The sequence below is a fragment of the Hypanus sabinus genome, chromosome 4, assembly GCF_030144855.1.
Source record: "Hypanus sabinus isolate sHypSab1 chromosome 4, sHypSab1.hap1, whole genome shotgun sequence".
Taxonomy (NCBI): domain Eukaryota; kingdom Metazoa; phylum Chordata; class Chondrichthyes; order Myliobatiformes; family Dasyatidae; genus Hypanus; species Hypanus sabinus.
The window spans coordinates 43,844,164-43,859,521 of record NC_082709.1 but is presented as its reverse complement, the minus strand read 5'-3'; the positions used below and the strand labels follow the sequence as shown (position 1 = coordinate 43,859,521).

General features: G+C 38.1%; 1 protein-coding gene across 7 annotated transcripts in view; it reads left to right on the top strand.

Annotated features, from left to right (window-relative positions):
• Positions 1 to 15,358, top strand: part of LOC132392697 (serine/threonine-protein phosphatase 6 regulatory ankyrin repeat subunit B-like) — a 162,125-nt gene that overhangs the window by 78,275 nt on the left and 68,492 nt on the right. For all 7 annotated transcript variants that reach the window (XM_059966943.1, XM_059966942.1, XM_059966941.1 and 4 more), the window contains exons 7-9: positions 7,900 to 8,042; positions 11,976 to 12,188; positions 13,189 to 13,267. In XM_059966943.1, coding sequence (XP_059822926.1) covers positions 7,900 to 8,042; positions 11,976 to 12,188; positions 13,189 to 13,267 — 435 coding nt within the window. The remainder of the gene's footprint in view (positions 1 to 7,899; positions 8,043 to 11,975; positions 12,189 to 13,188; positions 13,268 to 15,358) is intronic.

The window sequence follows — 15,358 nt, the reverse complement described above, 5'->3', positions numbered from 1 at the left end:
TCATTTAGGTGCTTGGCATCAAAAAGAGATGTGTAATGAGGACAAGAAATTAGCTGAATTGTATTAGTGATAAATAGTTGTATTTGTATTAGGAAGGCAGTAGAGAGACGTGTTTACCAGGAGTTAATACTGGGGCTATTTCTCTTTAATTAATAAAGGGGGGGGGGATTTTTGCTCGCTGCTGCTTCTGCAGGGGAGGGCAGAAGCTGGGGGGAGACTTTGGGGTTCTTACATTTATCTGTCATTCATTCTTTGGGGCACTTCTCTGTTTTTGTGCATGCTTGCAAAGAAAAAGTATTTCAGGACATATTTTGAAGACATTTCTCTGACATTAAATTGGACCTTTGAACTCTTGAATATAGAAATTTAACCCGACACACATTAATTTGTAGATGACACTAAGCTTGGTAATAAGATATACAGAGAGGGGGATAGTGAAAGACTGAAAGAAAGCTGCCCTATGAGTAAACAGATAGTACTCATAATTTAGTATGAAGTGTGAAATAATTTACTTTGACTGAAGAAACACATATTGAATAAATGGAATTAGAAATGGTTTATTATTGTCACATATACCTAAATACAGTGAAAAGTTTGCTTTGCAAATCTATTCATACAGATCAAATCATTACACAATGCATTGAGGTAAAGTTCAAAGTAAATTTTATTAACAAAGTGTATATGTCACTATATACAACCCTTGAAATTCACTTTCCTGTGGGCATACTCAGCAAATCTATTGTATGGCAACTATAACAGGATCAGTGAAAGATCAACTAGAATGCAGAAGACAACAAACTGTGCAAATACAAATATAATTAAATAGTAATAAATAATGTGAACATGACATAACAAGATAAAGAGTTGTGGGAACATCTCAGTGGATGGGCAAGAGAGAATAGTTATCCTCTTTGTTCAAGAGCCTGATCATTGTGGGATAGTAACTGTTCTTGAACCTGGCTGTGCAAGTCCAGAGGATTCTATACCTTCTACCTATTGGTAGCAGTGCCAAGAGAGCATGGCCAGGTGGAGATCCCTGATGATGGACGCTGCTTTCTTACAATAGCGTTTCATGTAGATGTGTTCAGTGGTTGGAGGGCTTTACTCATGATGAACTGCGCCAAATCCACTATCTCTTGCAGGATTTTCCATTCAAAGGCATTGGTGTTTCCATACCAGAGCAGGATGTAGCCAGTCAGTACACTCTCCCTTACACAGCTATAAAAGTTTATCAAAGTTTTAGATGTCATGCCAAATCTCTGCAGACTCCTAAGGCAGTAGAGGTGCTGCTGTGCTTTCTGTGCAATTGTACTTGCGTGCTTGGTTCAGGATAGTAACAGTCACAAATTTAAAGTTGCTACGCCTCTCCATCCCTGATCCTCTGAGGTCTGGCTCATGGACCTCTGGTTTCTCTCTCCTGAAATCTACGATCAGTTCCTTGGTCTTGCTGACATTGAGTAAGAGGTTGTTGCTAAGACACCATTTAGCTAAAATTTCCATCTCCCTCCTGTATGCCAATTCATCACACCCTTCATTTGGTCTGCAACCAGTGGTGTCATCAGCAAACTTCAGTATGAAATTGGAGCTGTGCTTAGCCACACAATCTTAGGTGTAAAACAAGTAGAGCAGGGGGTTAAGCACACATGTAGAACAAGGTGCGGATCAGTCTGTGCAGATCAGAAATAACATCTCCTCCACATTAGCAATCAAAATTGGGGCACTTCAAGGATCAAACACGAGGAAATCTGCAGATGCTGGAAATTCAAACAACACACACAAAATGCTGGTGGAACACAGCAGGCCAGGCAGCATCTATAGGAAGAAGCACTGTCAACGTTTTGGGCCGAGACCCTTCGTCAGGACTTCAAGGCTGTATGGTTAGCCAACTGCTTTACTCTCTCCACACTCATAACTGTGTGGCTAGGCACAGCTCCAATGCCATTTATAAATTTGCCAACAGTACAATTACTGTTGGCAGAATTTCAGATGGTGATAAGAAGGCATACACAAATGAGATAAATCAGCTGGTAGAGTGGTATTGCAATAACAACCTTGCACTCGTCAGTAAGAACAAGGAATTGATTGTGGAGTTCAAGATGGGGAAGTCAAGAGAACAGACAACAGTCTCCATTGAGGAATCAGTAGTGGAAAGAGTGAGCAGTTTCAGGTTCCTGGGTAACAACTTCCTGGGCCCAACTTATTGATGCAGTTACAAAGAAGGCATGACAATGGGTATATTTCATTAGGAGTTTGAGGAGAATTGGTATGTCACCAAAGATACTTTCAAATTTCTACAGATCTTCGTGGAGAGCATTAGAACTACATTACCGTCCATTATGGTGGGGCCACTGTACTAGATCAGAAAAAGATGCAGAAAATTGTGAACTCAGCTAGCTCCATTATGGGTACTAGCATCCCCAACATAATGTATGGATCTATTTCATTTAGATCAATGACCCCACCCCCCCCAAGCACTAAGTATTGATATGTTGTCTACACATGCGCATTGTTCTCTCTCACTGCAATATGAATACACCAGTTAAAGCTATTTCCTGTGTTTATGCTTTAATTGATATGTAGTTGTGTTACAAACACAACAAATTGGTGACAAGTACGAACCTGAATGTCAGAAAATATCACGAACTGTACCGACAGTTACGGGACAAAACAGCGAGAGTTAAACAGCACAAGAAAAACAAAGGACCCGTGAGTAATAGTAAAAGATGTGCTGAAATTAAAGTGAAAATAATGTGCTGATGGCTTCAGTTGGGAAAGTTGACAAATTTGTTAGCACTATTGAAGGCTGCGAGTTATATATTGAGAAAGTGGAATTGTATTGTAACACAAACAATGTGGAGGAGCAAAAGAAAGCCCCTAGCTTAACTGGCCCAAGAACGCAAGTCTCTTATGCAACTTAGTAACCTCTGAAAAGCCAGCAAGCAAAATGGTCGATGAAATTGTTACAATTTTACAAAATCACTTAGGTCCTAAACTGCCAGATTTAGATTTAGAGATTTAGATTTTAACTATGAAAATGGACGAGGGAGAGCCAGTGGATGTAGTGTACCTGGACTTCCAGAAAGCTTTTGATAAAGTCCCACATAGGAGATTAGTGAGCAAAATTAGGGCACATGGTATTGGGGGCAGAATACTGACATGGATTGAAAATTGGCTGGCTGATTAGAAACGAAGAGTACTGATTAACAAGTCCCTTTCGGAATGGCAGGCTGTGACCAGTGGGGCACCGCAAGGTTTGGTGCTGGGACTGCAGCTGTTTACAATATACATTAATGATTTAGATGAAGGGATTAAAAGTAACATTAGCAAATTTGCTGATGACACAAAGCTGGGTGGCAGTGTGAAATGTCAGGAGGATGTTATGAGAATGCAGGGTGACTTGGACAGGCTAGGTGAGTGGGCAAATGTATGGCAGATGCAGTTTAATCTGGATAAATGTGAGGTTATCCACTTTGATGGCAAGAACAGGAAGGCAGATTACTATCTAAATGGAGTCAAGTTAGGAAAAGGGGAAGTACAATGAGATCTAGGTGTTCTTGTACATCAGTCAATGAAAGCAAGCATGCAGGTACAGCAGGCAGTGAAGTAAGCTAATGGCATGCTGACTTTTATAACAAGAGGAATTGAGTATAGGAGTAAAGAGGTCCTTCTGCAGCTGTACAGGGCCCTGGTGAGACCCCACCTGGAGTATTGTGTGCAGTTTTGGTCTCCAAATTTGAGGAAGGACATTCTTGCTATTGAGGGAGTGCAGCATATGTTCACAAGGTTAATTCCTGGAATGGCGGGACTGTCATATGTTGAAAGATGGGAGCGACTGGGCTTGTATACACTGGAATTTAGAAGGATGAGAGGAGATCTGATTGAAACATATAAGATTATTAAGGGATTGAACACACTGGAGGCAGGAAGCATGTTCCCGCTGATGGGTGAGTCCAGAACTAGAGGTCACAGTTTAAGAATAAGGGTTAGGCCATTTAGAACAGAGATGCGGAAAAACTTTTTTACCCAGAGAGTGGTGGATATTTGGAATGCTCTGCCCTAGAAGGCAGTGGAGGCCAAGTCTCTGGATGCATTCAAGAGAGAGTTAGATAGAGCTCTTTATAGATAGTGGGGTCAAGGGATATGAGGAGAGGGCAGGAACGGGGTACTGATTGTGTATGATCAGCCATGATCACAGTGAATGGCGGTACTGGCTAGAATGGCTGAATGGCCTACTCCTGCACCTACTGTCTATTGTCTATTTACAAAAGGAACCAGTCAAAAGATGCAAGCCTTTCTGAATACGGTGCAGAACCGTTCAAACTTTCCCAGTACTGTGACTTTAGAGATGGACTTTCTGATGCATTAAGGGACAGGTTTAAATGTTGCATGCATAGTCAGGAGGCTACTGTTCAAAAGAGACCTAACCTTAGAAGGGGCACTGACCATTGAATATTGTTAGAGACTGCAGCAAAGGATGCAGCAGAACTACAGAAAAGGAGATTGGAATATGAAATGCACAAAATGTCCCTGAATGGTGCAAAAACCCAAAATGTTATCGATGTGGCAAATCGTCCCATGATGCAAATGACTGTTGGTTCAAAGAACAAGTCTGCAGAAAGTGTCAGAGACAAGGTCACATAGAGAGAGTGTGCAAGGCAGACAAAAAGCACAACCCAGTGAAAAGTCTCAAACACAAAACTAAGCAAATGCATAAAGTTAATGAATGTAAAACTGAATCAGGAAATGTAGAGTCTGACAAAGGTCAACTGTCATGCCTAGAAGTACATACCATAACTGAAGCAAATCACAAAATCCTGTGGAAGATGATAGATGTATCTGGTATAAAACTGAAAATGGAGCTAGATACAGGGTCAGCTTTGTCCATAATTATACAACAGACTGTTTTCTAAGATACCATTAGAGAAGACCTCAGTGATGCAAAAGACTTACACAGGCGAAAAAGTGTCTCCCAAAGGTAAACTGAAAGTAAATTTGACATTTGGAGGACAAACACAACAGTTTGAGCTTTATGTATTGAGAAGTAGAGGGCCAGGTCTTTTCGGACATGAATAATTGAGGAAAAATCCAACTAGGCTGGCACTCAATCAAAACTCTTAGTGTGGCATCAATAGACAATGGCAGCCCAAATGGTAGCACTAACCAGAGGGTGTCACTGCTCCTTAATGCCAATTAGAATATGTTCAAGAAGGGAATAGGTAGAACAAATCCGAGACTTGGCCAAAACCTGTATGGGATGCCAAAAAGTTCAAAATGCACCCACAGGATCCGGTCACCGCAGCAAAGAGTATATATTGACTTTGCTGGGCCATTCATGGACTCCATGTTCCTGATTGCTGTGGATGCTCATTTGAAGTGAAGGAGATTAAACCAATGCAGTCAACCACCTCAGCAAAGACTGTCTTTGCCCTGAGGACAGTCTTTGTCAGTCTCTGTCAGAAACAGTTTACCTGAACAAATTGAGTAACAATAAACCACAATACACATCAGAAGAATTCTGACTGTTCATGAAGGAAAATGGCATCAGACATTTCAAGTCAGCTCCCCACCACCCAGCAACGAATGGGCTAGCTGAAAGGTTTAACCAAACCTTCAAGAAGTCCACTATAGTGATGGACAAGGAGGACATTTCTCTACAACACAAGGTGGACAACTTCCTCTTTGTGTATTACAACTCTGTTCATTCAATGACAAATGCAACACCTGCAATGCTGTTCATGAACCGGCATTTGAGATCTCACATAGACGTCCTGAAACCAGATCTACGGAGGGAAATGCAGAATAAACAGTTCAGCCAGTTGCCAAGTGAAGTAATAAGAAGCTTTGCGATTGGATAGGATGTCCTAGTGCACGATTACTACAAGGACAAGTAGACACCCAGTAGGATAGCTACAAGAATTGGACCACTGATGTACACAGTGGATATTGGAGATCAAACATGGAGATGTCTTGTGGACCAGGTATTGGGTGCTCAACCGAAGAACACCCCTGAGTTGACTGCATCCAACAAGATGTATGCATTACTGTTACCGTGTTTGCCTCTCAGTGATGATGTCACTGATAGCAACTGACATTATTGTCATAGACAAGAAACCTACTGAACCTGATGCCACTCCACAGTTCCAGAGGCATGTCGAGAATGTTATTGTTGACAAGACACCTGCCAAACTTGATGCCACTCTACAGGTCCAGAGGCGCTATCCTGAAAGAAACAGAGTACTGTACTACCCAAAAGACTGAATCTTTAGAACTGTAAAGTTAGTTATGGACTGTTATTGTGAAAGCATTTTTATTTGGAATATGAGTTTATGAAAGGGAAATTGAATGTTTTGTACATATACAGTTTTATGTTGCACTAATTTAAAGGGGAAGGAAGTGTTATGTATGGATCTATTTCTCTTAACATGATGAGCTCCCCCCCCAGCACAATATATTGATCTATTGTCTGCACATGCACTGCGGTTTACACATGTGCATTGTTTTCTCTCACTCTCACTGCAATGTGAATACACCTGTTGAAGCCATCTCTTGCGTTTGTGCTTTTGTTTAATTGATATGTAATTGTGCACAGACACAACACCCAGCATCCAGGACACCTTCAAAAGGCTATGCCTCAAAAAGGAGGCATCCATTACTAAGGACCCCCATCACCTGGGGCATTCTCTCTTCTCATTGCTACCATCAACGAGGAGATGAAGGAGCCTGAAGGCTTACTCAATGTTTCAGGAACAGATTCTTCCCCTTGGCCATCAGATTTCTGAATATACAATGAACCCATAAACTACCTCAATATCTTTCCCTCTTTTTTTTATTTATTTACTTATTTAATTTACTTTAATTTTGTATATTGTATATACCTATTGTAATATATGTATACACGTTTCCCCCGCTATCCGAAAGTAGGGCGTTCCTACGAAACCTTTCATAAGCCGAAATGGTGTAAAGTGAAGAAGCAATTATCATTAATTTATTTGGGAAAGTTTTTTGAGCGTTCCCAGACCCAAAAAATAACTTACTAAATCTTACCAAATAGCACATAAAACCTAAAATAAAACTAATATATAGTAAAAGCAGGAATAATATGATAAATACACAGCTTATATAAAGTAGGAATAACGTATGTCCAGTAAAGTTTCACTTACCAAAATTGGGAAGGTTCAGCCAAAAACCGATTTGTAGAAAAAAAATTGGCATGTACATGCATGTGCACATACATGCATATGCACACACCTGCCTGCGCAAGGCTTCACGGTCATGGTAGTCTTTCTCGGGGTAAACAGAAGTTTAAAGCGGGAGCCTTTTCTCGTAAAAGTGAAAATCCTCTTTGGATTTCTTTTGGTTAGTGAAAACAGGTAGTAATGTAGGTCTTTTGTAAAAGCAAAGCGGCGTAAAGTGAACTTTCGTAAAGTGGGGGACACCTGGGTATATTTAAAAATATATATAATATATTTATTATGTGTTGCAATATACTGCTGTCACAAAACAACAAATTTCATGACATTCCAGTAACATTAAACCTGCTTCTTATTCTGAAAGTTGTGGTCCTTAGACATGAATGGAGAGGCTACTGTAAAGATCCAGGGGAGGCTGTTATCAGCTTTAAAGATAGATTAGCTAATGCAATAGCTATGAAAGAGATGTGAAGGAAATATAATTGTTGAGATGAATAATTAACTGCCTATAAGGATGGTGTATGAAAAGCACTAATCTAATTGTTCTTGGTTATATTTCTAGTCTATTAATATTAGAAATTTAAAATTAAATTTCCAAATCTATAAACAGAACTTTTAGTATATAGTGCATGATGAAATTGTTGAATGTTTATTATGTAAAAAGATATAGAAAGATGTATTTAAATTGATGTGAAATTTTGTCATAAAGGTCATGTTGAAGTAGTTTCTTTGCTATTGAGTCATGGAGCTGAAGTTACATGCAAGGACAAGAGAGGTTACACACCACTACATGCAGCTGCATCTAATGGAAAAATTAATGTGGTGAAACTATTGATCAATCTTGCTGTGGAGGTAAGTGTTGTTTGCTTGTAAGGTGTATAGAGCTAAAATGAATATTATTGAAGTATTCAAAATTAATAAAAGGCCAATAGATACATAATGACAGCACTTTCATTTATGACAGCAACTGCTTTCATTTATGTAGTGCCTTTAAAAATCCACCAGAACGCAGTTCACAAAAGTGTTATTCAAACAAAATAATTATGTCAATCCTTATATTAGGGCAGATGATTAGAAGTGTAGTCAAAGAACTACATGGAGACTCCTAAAACTGCAAAGAAATATTGGGAAGAAAAGAGATTTGGAAAGGACACTATTAGGGCCATGGCAGCTGAAAGCAATTTCAAGATCAAATCCAGATATGCTCAAGTCAGAATTGAAGAAGTCCAAACATGGTGGATTTTAGGCCTGGATGAATTTGTAGAAGTAGGGACGATAAATACTATGAAGGATTTCAAACGAGGTATGGACATTTAAAATTTAGATCTTACTTAAGTAGTAGCCAAAGTAGGCCACGAAACAGAGGGATTCAGTGAATGTGTCTATATATAGACAAGAGTTTCACAAGATCCCAATCTTGGCACTAAAATTAAAGAAGGCTTGCCAGGAATATATGTTCTAACATTCAGCTGGGGGACAAATGTGACCCTAGGGTTGTGACTGATCTGGCTTTGATTTTGGAATTTTCTAAAGTGAGGGGTGGGGCTGTTTGTGATGTGGACCAAAGTCAATGGTTTTTTGATTTTCTCATTGTTTAATTGGCAGAAATTCTTGTTCATTCATTGTTGGATGACAGATGGTCAATTTGCCAGCTAAGAGATGATTATGGGGAAAAGTTGCATGAAGGTGGTAGATCCAGAGAATTGGTTAGGTAAAAATTGGATGTCTTCAGCAAATAAGTGAAAAATTGTTACCATTTTTTTGGGAAGATAATTAGTATATTTCAAGCTCCAGAATGTATTATCAAAAATCAAGATCGTATATTGAAAGAAGGTTGTTGGTTCTGATCTCACTTCTGAAATCTGAGCATCAAACACACAATTATGTTCGATATTTTGTGCTGAGTAAGAAGCATAGTTGGCAGACATTTCAGACATGAAACGGGTGAATTGATCATGGGGAACAAGGACATGGCAAACTACTTTGGTTCTGTCTTCACTAAGGAGGACATAAATAATCTTCCGGAAATAGTAGGGGACTGAGGGTCTAATGAGATGGAAATACATGTTAGTAGGGAAATGGTGTTAGGTAAATTGAAGGGATTAAAGGCAGATAAATCCCCAGGGCCAGATGGTTTGCATCACAGAGTGCTTAAGGAAGTAGCCAAAGAAATGGTGGATGCATTAGTGATAATTTTTCAAAACTCTTTAGATTCTGGATTAGTTCCTGAGAATTGGAGGGTGGCTAATGTAACCCCACTTTTTAAAAAAGGAGGGAGAGAGAAACCGTGGAATTACAGACCGGTTAGCTGGACATCGGTGGTGGGGAAAATGCTAGAGTCAGTTATCAGAGATGTGATAGATAACAGCACATTTGGAAAATGGCAAAATTGTCGGACAAAGTCAGCATGGTTTTGTGAAAGGAAAATAATGTTTGACAAATCTTATAGTATTTTTTGAGGATGTAACTAGTAGAGTGGATAGGGGAGAACCAGTGGATACGGTATATTTGGATTTTCAAAAGGCTTTTGACAACGTCCCACACAGGAGATTAGTGTGCAAACTTAAAGCACATGGTATTGGGGGTATGGTATTGATGTGGATAGAGAATTGGTTGGCAGACAGGAAGCAAAGAGTGGGAATAAACGGGACCTTTTCAGAATGGCAGGCAGTGACTAGTGGGGTACCACAAGGCTCAGTGCTGGGACCCCAGTTGTTTACAATATATGTTAATGATTTAGATGAAGCAATTAAATGCAGTTTTGTGGATGACAGGAAGCTGGGTGGTAGTGTTAGCTGTGAGGAGGATGCTAAGAGGATGCAGGGTGACTTGGATAGGTTAGGTGAGTGGGCAAATTCATGGCAGATGCAATTTAATGTGGATAAATGTGAAATTATCCACTTTGGTGGCAAGAACAGGAAAACAGATTATAATCTGAATGGTTGCCGATTAGGAAAAGGGGAGGTGCAACGAGACCTGGGTGTCATTGTACACCAGTCATTGAAAGTGGGCATGCAGGTACAGCAAGAGGTGAAAAATGTTGGCATTCATAGCAACAGGATTCGATTACAGGAGCAGGGAGATTCTACTGCAGGTGTACAAGGCCTTGGTGAGACCACACCTGGAGTATTGTGTGCAGTTTTGGTCCCCTAATCTGAGGAAAGACATTCTTGCCATAGAGGGAGTACAAAGAAGGTTCACCAGATTGATTCCTGGGATGGCAGGACTTTCATATGAAGAAAGACTGGATCGACTGGGCTTATACTAGCTGGAATTTAGAAGATTGAGGGTGGATCTTATTGAAACGTATAAAATTCTAAAGGGATTGGACAGGCTAGATGCAGGAAGATTGTTCCCAATGTTGGGGAAGTCCAGAATGAGGGGTCACAGTTTAAGGATAAAGGGGAAACCTTTTAGGACCGAGATGAGGAGAAACTTCTTCACACAGAGCTTGGTGAATCTGTGGAATTCTCTGCCACAGTAAACAGTTGAGGCCAGTTCATTGGCTATATTTAAGAGGGAGTTAGATATGACCCTTGTAGCTAAAGGGATCAGGGGGTATGGAGAGAAGGCAGGTACAGGGTTCTGAGTTGGATGATCAGCCATGATCATACTGAATGGCGGTGCAGGCTCGAAGGGCCGAATGGCCTACTCCTGCACCTATTTTCTATGTTTCTATGAAATGTTAATCAAGGGCAATATCAGTCTGTTCATGTGGATGTTGATAGGGAAGAAATGCAGTTGTATTTGAAGTAAAAATTAACAGTACATCTATATGTTTTTGAGTGTATTTGTTGACATGCCAAATCTCTTCAAACTCCTAATGGAAGTATAACTGCTGTCTTGCCTTCTTTATAACTACATTGATAAGTTGGGACCAGGCATTGACACAACTTCCAAACCAAAGAGGAGATACTTAAAGCTAACAAAGCAGATTAAAACACCAGTATTTTATTTTAAATGGTGCACTTTTATTTTGTAGACCAATTCTAATAGATAATTTTACAAAAGATTTTGTTGTCTCCGCTGATTTTAAAAAGTATGAGCAAAGAGTTAAAAATTTAAACTATTTAACAATAATGCACCTTAATTCTTATGTTCTGTTTTCTAATAATAAGTGCAATAATTCTTCGTTACTGCTGTCTGCTAATTAGCATGTGTTTCTTAAGCACACTAATCCTTGGCACCTGTTTCTGAAGGATGCTATTTCCTTGGTATCTGTTTCTTGGAATTTATTTTTTTATTGAAGTTCATCATCAAACAAACATTTCCATAAGATGTATTTCAGACATTGTACCTATATATCATATAATCATATATATCACAAATCTCCACAAAGTATTTATCTGAGGTATACACTCATAGAAAAGAGTGGAAAGAAAAAACAAGCAAAAGGAAAGAACTGTGTACAAGTACTGACAGCACCTTATTGACAGTGAATGGCTTAAAAACTGATGTTAGCAAATAGTCTGAATATCATTTTCTGGCTTTTGCTTATAAAATGGTTCAATAAAAAGTATAACTACATCATATGATTCACATCATAAAAAAACTAATGCAGAGGGTTTGGTATGATGAGCTTGCATTTGAATTGTTGTATCATTTTCTCTGCTTCATTAATATTGATCATAGACCAGTTAATGCTTAAATATCTTATACATGTATTTCCTATAAATTTTAAAATTAGTTTGAGCCTTGTAACTATGCTTGAGACTTATGTTATAGGCAGCTACAAATATGAATGATATGTTATACATTAGAATTGTACCAAATTTCTTTCTTCAGATTGATGAACCGAATGCATATGGCAATACAGCACTCCATATTGCATGTTACAATGGACAAGATGTGGTTGTCAATGAGCTTATCGATTATGGTGCTAATGTGAACCAGCCTAATAACAAAGGATTTACTCCTCTGCACTTTGCTGCTGCTTCAACTCATGGTGCTTTATGTCTTGAACTATTAGTGAATAATGGAGCAGATGTTAATTTCCAGGTATGTCTATTCCTTTAGTTTTTCTTTGATCTGAAAAATAATAGTGAATTTTATGAAGGTAAAATTACCGCTATGTGTTTTTATTTTTTCTTTTGAGTGGAATACTTGTATGTTTAAAGAAAATAAGAACCTGTTCAAAATAAATTGATTATCAAAGTATGTACAGTATCTTCACCATATATTACCCTGAGATTGATTTTCTTGTGGCCATTTGCAGTAGAACAAAGAAATACAATAGGATCAGTGAAAATCTACACACAAAGATTGACAAACTGCATATATGCAAAAATAAAAAAATTCTTTTCATTTGTCACATTGTTAATAATTTGTCTTCGCGTTGATAAGTGTTACCAGGTCATTTGGCCCAACTTGTCAGCTCTCTATCAGAATAAATTAAAAGATTTCTACACCCAGTCCCATCTGCATAGCCTTGAAATTTTTTTCCTCATTTTCTCCTATTTCAATTTGAATGCCACGATTAAACATTTGTCTGTACATTTACAGGTATTTCAGGTTGCAGTCTTATGTAGTGTATTAAAAAAATATTTTTTCCTCCTTCTCACTTAGAATTCTGTTCCAGGTTGTTTTACACCTGTGACCACAAGTCCTTAACCTATTGCCAATAGTATCAGCCACCGACTATCCATTCTAACCCTTGTTATTTCATATAATTAAATTTAAATGCAAGTGAACTTTATTTTATTTTAGCTGAACAGATAGTGTGTGTTTCTTTCTTTTGGATAGATTGTGAGTGATCTGTTAACCTGAATCTGTAGCTTTCAGAGGTGAAGCAAACTTCAAGGATAATTAAGGTCACTCAAGGAATTGTGATTACTTCCCTCTCTTTAGCCACAAACTTTCTGTCTTTAGCTTTCCATTAAATAAAAGGATGTGACCATGTTTGTATATGGATAGGATTTACTTTGCTATCCAAGGTGAAATTTTTAATGATAGCTTGACTAAATATTAAAATTAAAAATGCTTCTTATTTTTGTTAAAGAGTAAAGATGGCAAGAATCCACTGCACATGACTGCTATCCATGGCCGGTTTACACGATCACAAACTCTCATTCAAAATGGTATGTGGAAATCATTTTTGGACTAGAATCTGTTAAAAGATCTTAATTATCTGTCTGTGCATGTCTATTTTGAAAAAGCTGTCATTGCTAATTTTTAGATTTGAGTATGGAAACTAAGTACTCTACTCTGACTGTAATCCAGTTTGAATAAGGAAACTGAATCGTGCTTTCAATTGTTGAAATTCTTTAAAAATGGGGATTCTAATTTACAAATTTAAAGGAGCTATAACTGGAATGATTGTTCTGTTTTTCATTGACAGGGAGGGTCTTCTAAAACACAAACATGGTATTTCTTAATTGAGGAAATTCATTGGTTAATATGACAATGCTACTAAAACTAATTTTTAAATAGTGTAAATAATACTAAGCTATAAAACCAAACTGTTGGGAAAAACTGGGTCAAGCAATATCTTCTCACTACATCCATGTTCAAGTCATTTGCATATATTACAAACAACAACAGTTGCAATGCTAATTGTTATAGAACAGCACAAGTCTCTAGTCCTCAATTGCAAAAACACCCCTTCTTTATCACCCTCTGTATTGGGTTGCTAAGCCAGTTTTGGATCCAGTTTGCCCTGGATCCTATGGGCCTTGACCTTTTTGAACCAGTGTCCTTGTAGGACCTTGTCAAAAACCCCATTGTGGTAATACAATCGGCCCTCCTTCTCCACGGACTCTGTATGCACGGATTCAACCAACCGCAGATCGGGAAAGCCCGCAAGTTCTCTCTCCAGCACTCGCTGCTTGAGCATGTACAGACTATTTTTTCTTGTCATTATTCCCTAAACAATACAGTATAACTATATAGCATTTACATTGTATTAGGTACTATAAGTAATCTAGAAATGACTTAAAAGTACAGGCAGACCCTGGGTTATGAATAAGTTCCATTCCTGGGTCCATCTTTAAGTCGTATTTGAAGTTGGAACAGGTACATTCAGTATTATTTAGTGTCAGTTAGTCAAACATTTTTCTTAGTATATAGTACATATTTTATCTTTCTATGCATATAAAACACTTAAGAAACATACGTATTAAAATAATTTAACCACTGAGTTGCTTAGTAATAATTGTAGCTTTCCTCGGGGCAGGGCCTTTCACATTCTCCATTAAAATTGTTCCAATCGTTGACCGACTGTAGCCTAACACTTTTCCAATGGCTGATGGCGTTTCACCTCTTTCCAATCGCTTTATTACTTCCACCTTATTTTCAATCGCGATCATGATTATTTTTGTGAACAGAAATACTGCGGATTCAGAGCCGTGCCGCCAGGTCCTAATGTCCACCGCACTGGGACATGTTAAATAAAGTCCGGGGTTCCTCTGGGTCCTAAAGACCATCGCTCTGATAAATGTTAAATAAGGGACTTGAGCATCTGTGAATTTTGGTATCTGCCGGGGGTCTTGGAACCAATCCCCCGCGGATAAGGAGGGCCGACTGTATGTATATATGCAAAGTACTATTGCTTTGCAGGAAGTTGTTGATGAAAATTAGGACAGGTTCAATTAGGAGGTGACAATGATGGATCTGTAAAAACTAGTTTGTTTGTGCTTAATACAGGTCAATAATGTATGTAGAAGCTTACCATTACCTGGAGGCTCTAGACCAGCGATACGCAGTTCATTATGATATTAATTTCAGCATGCTGATAATGCATCAAACAATTTATGAGGAAATGAACATTACTTTCTGTTAAATAAATCCTTAATTTGCCATTCAAATTTTGTTTATAGCTTGGAAGATAACATAACATTGGTTAATATGACAATGCTGCTAAAACTCATTTCAAAATATTATAAATTGCAGAAGATTAATTATTGTGATCATGTGCCAAACTAAGACTAAAACTTGTATTTCTGTGATTTAACTGAAACATAAAAGAACACTTCACTAACCTGTCATCTATCAACATTCCTTCAATAGGATGGTAAACGGTTGATTTACTAATTCAATACAACAGTAAATAGCCTAAGAAATCTAAATTATTAGATGCTTATTTTCTTTATGAATTGATCTATTTTAAAGTACATCCTAGATTGTGGATTTCTACTAGAATAATTTTCAATTAAATGTAATCTGTAAAGCAT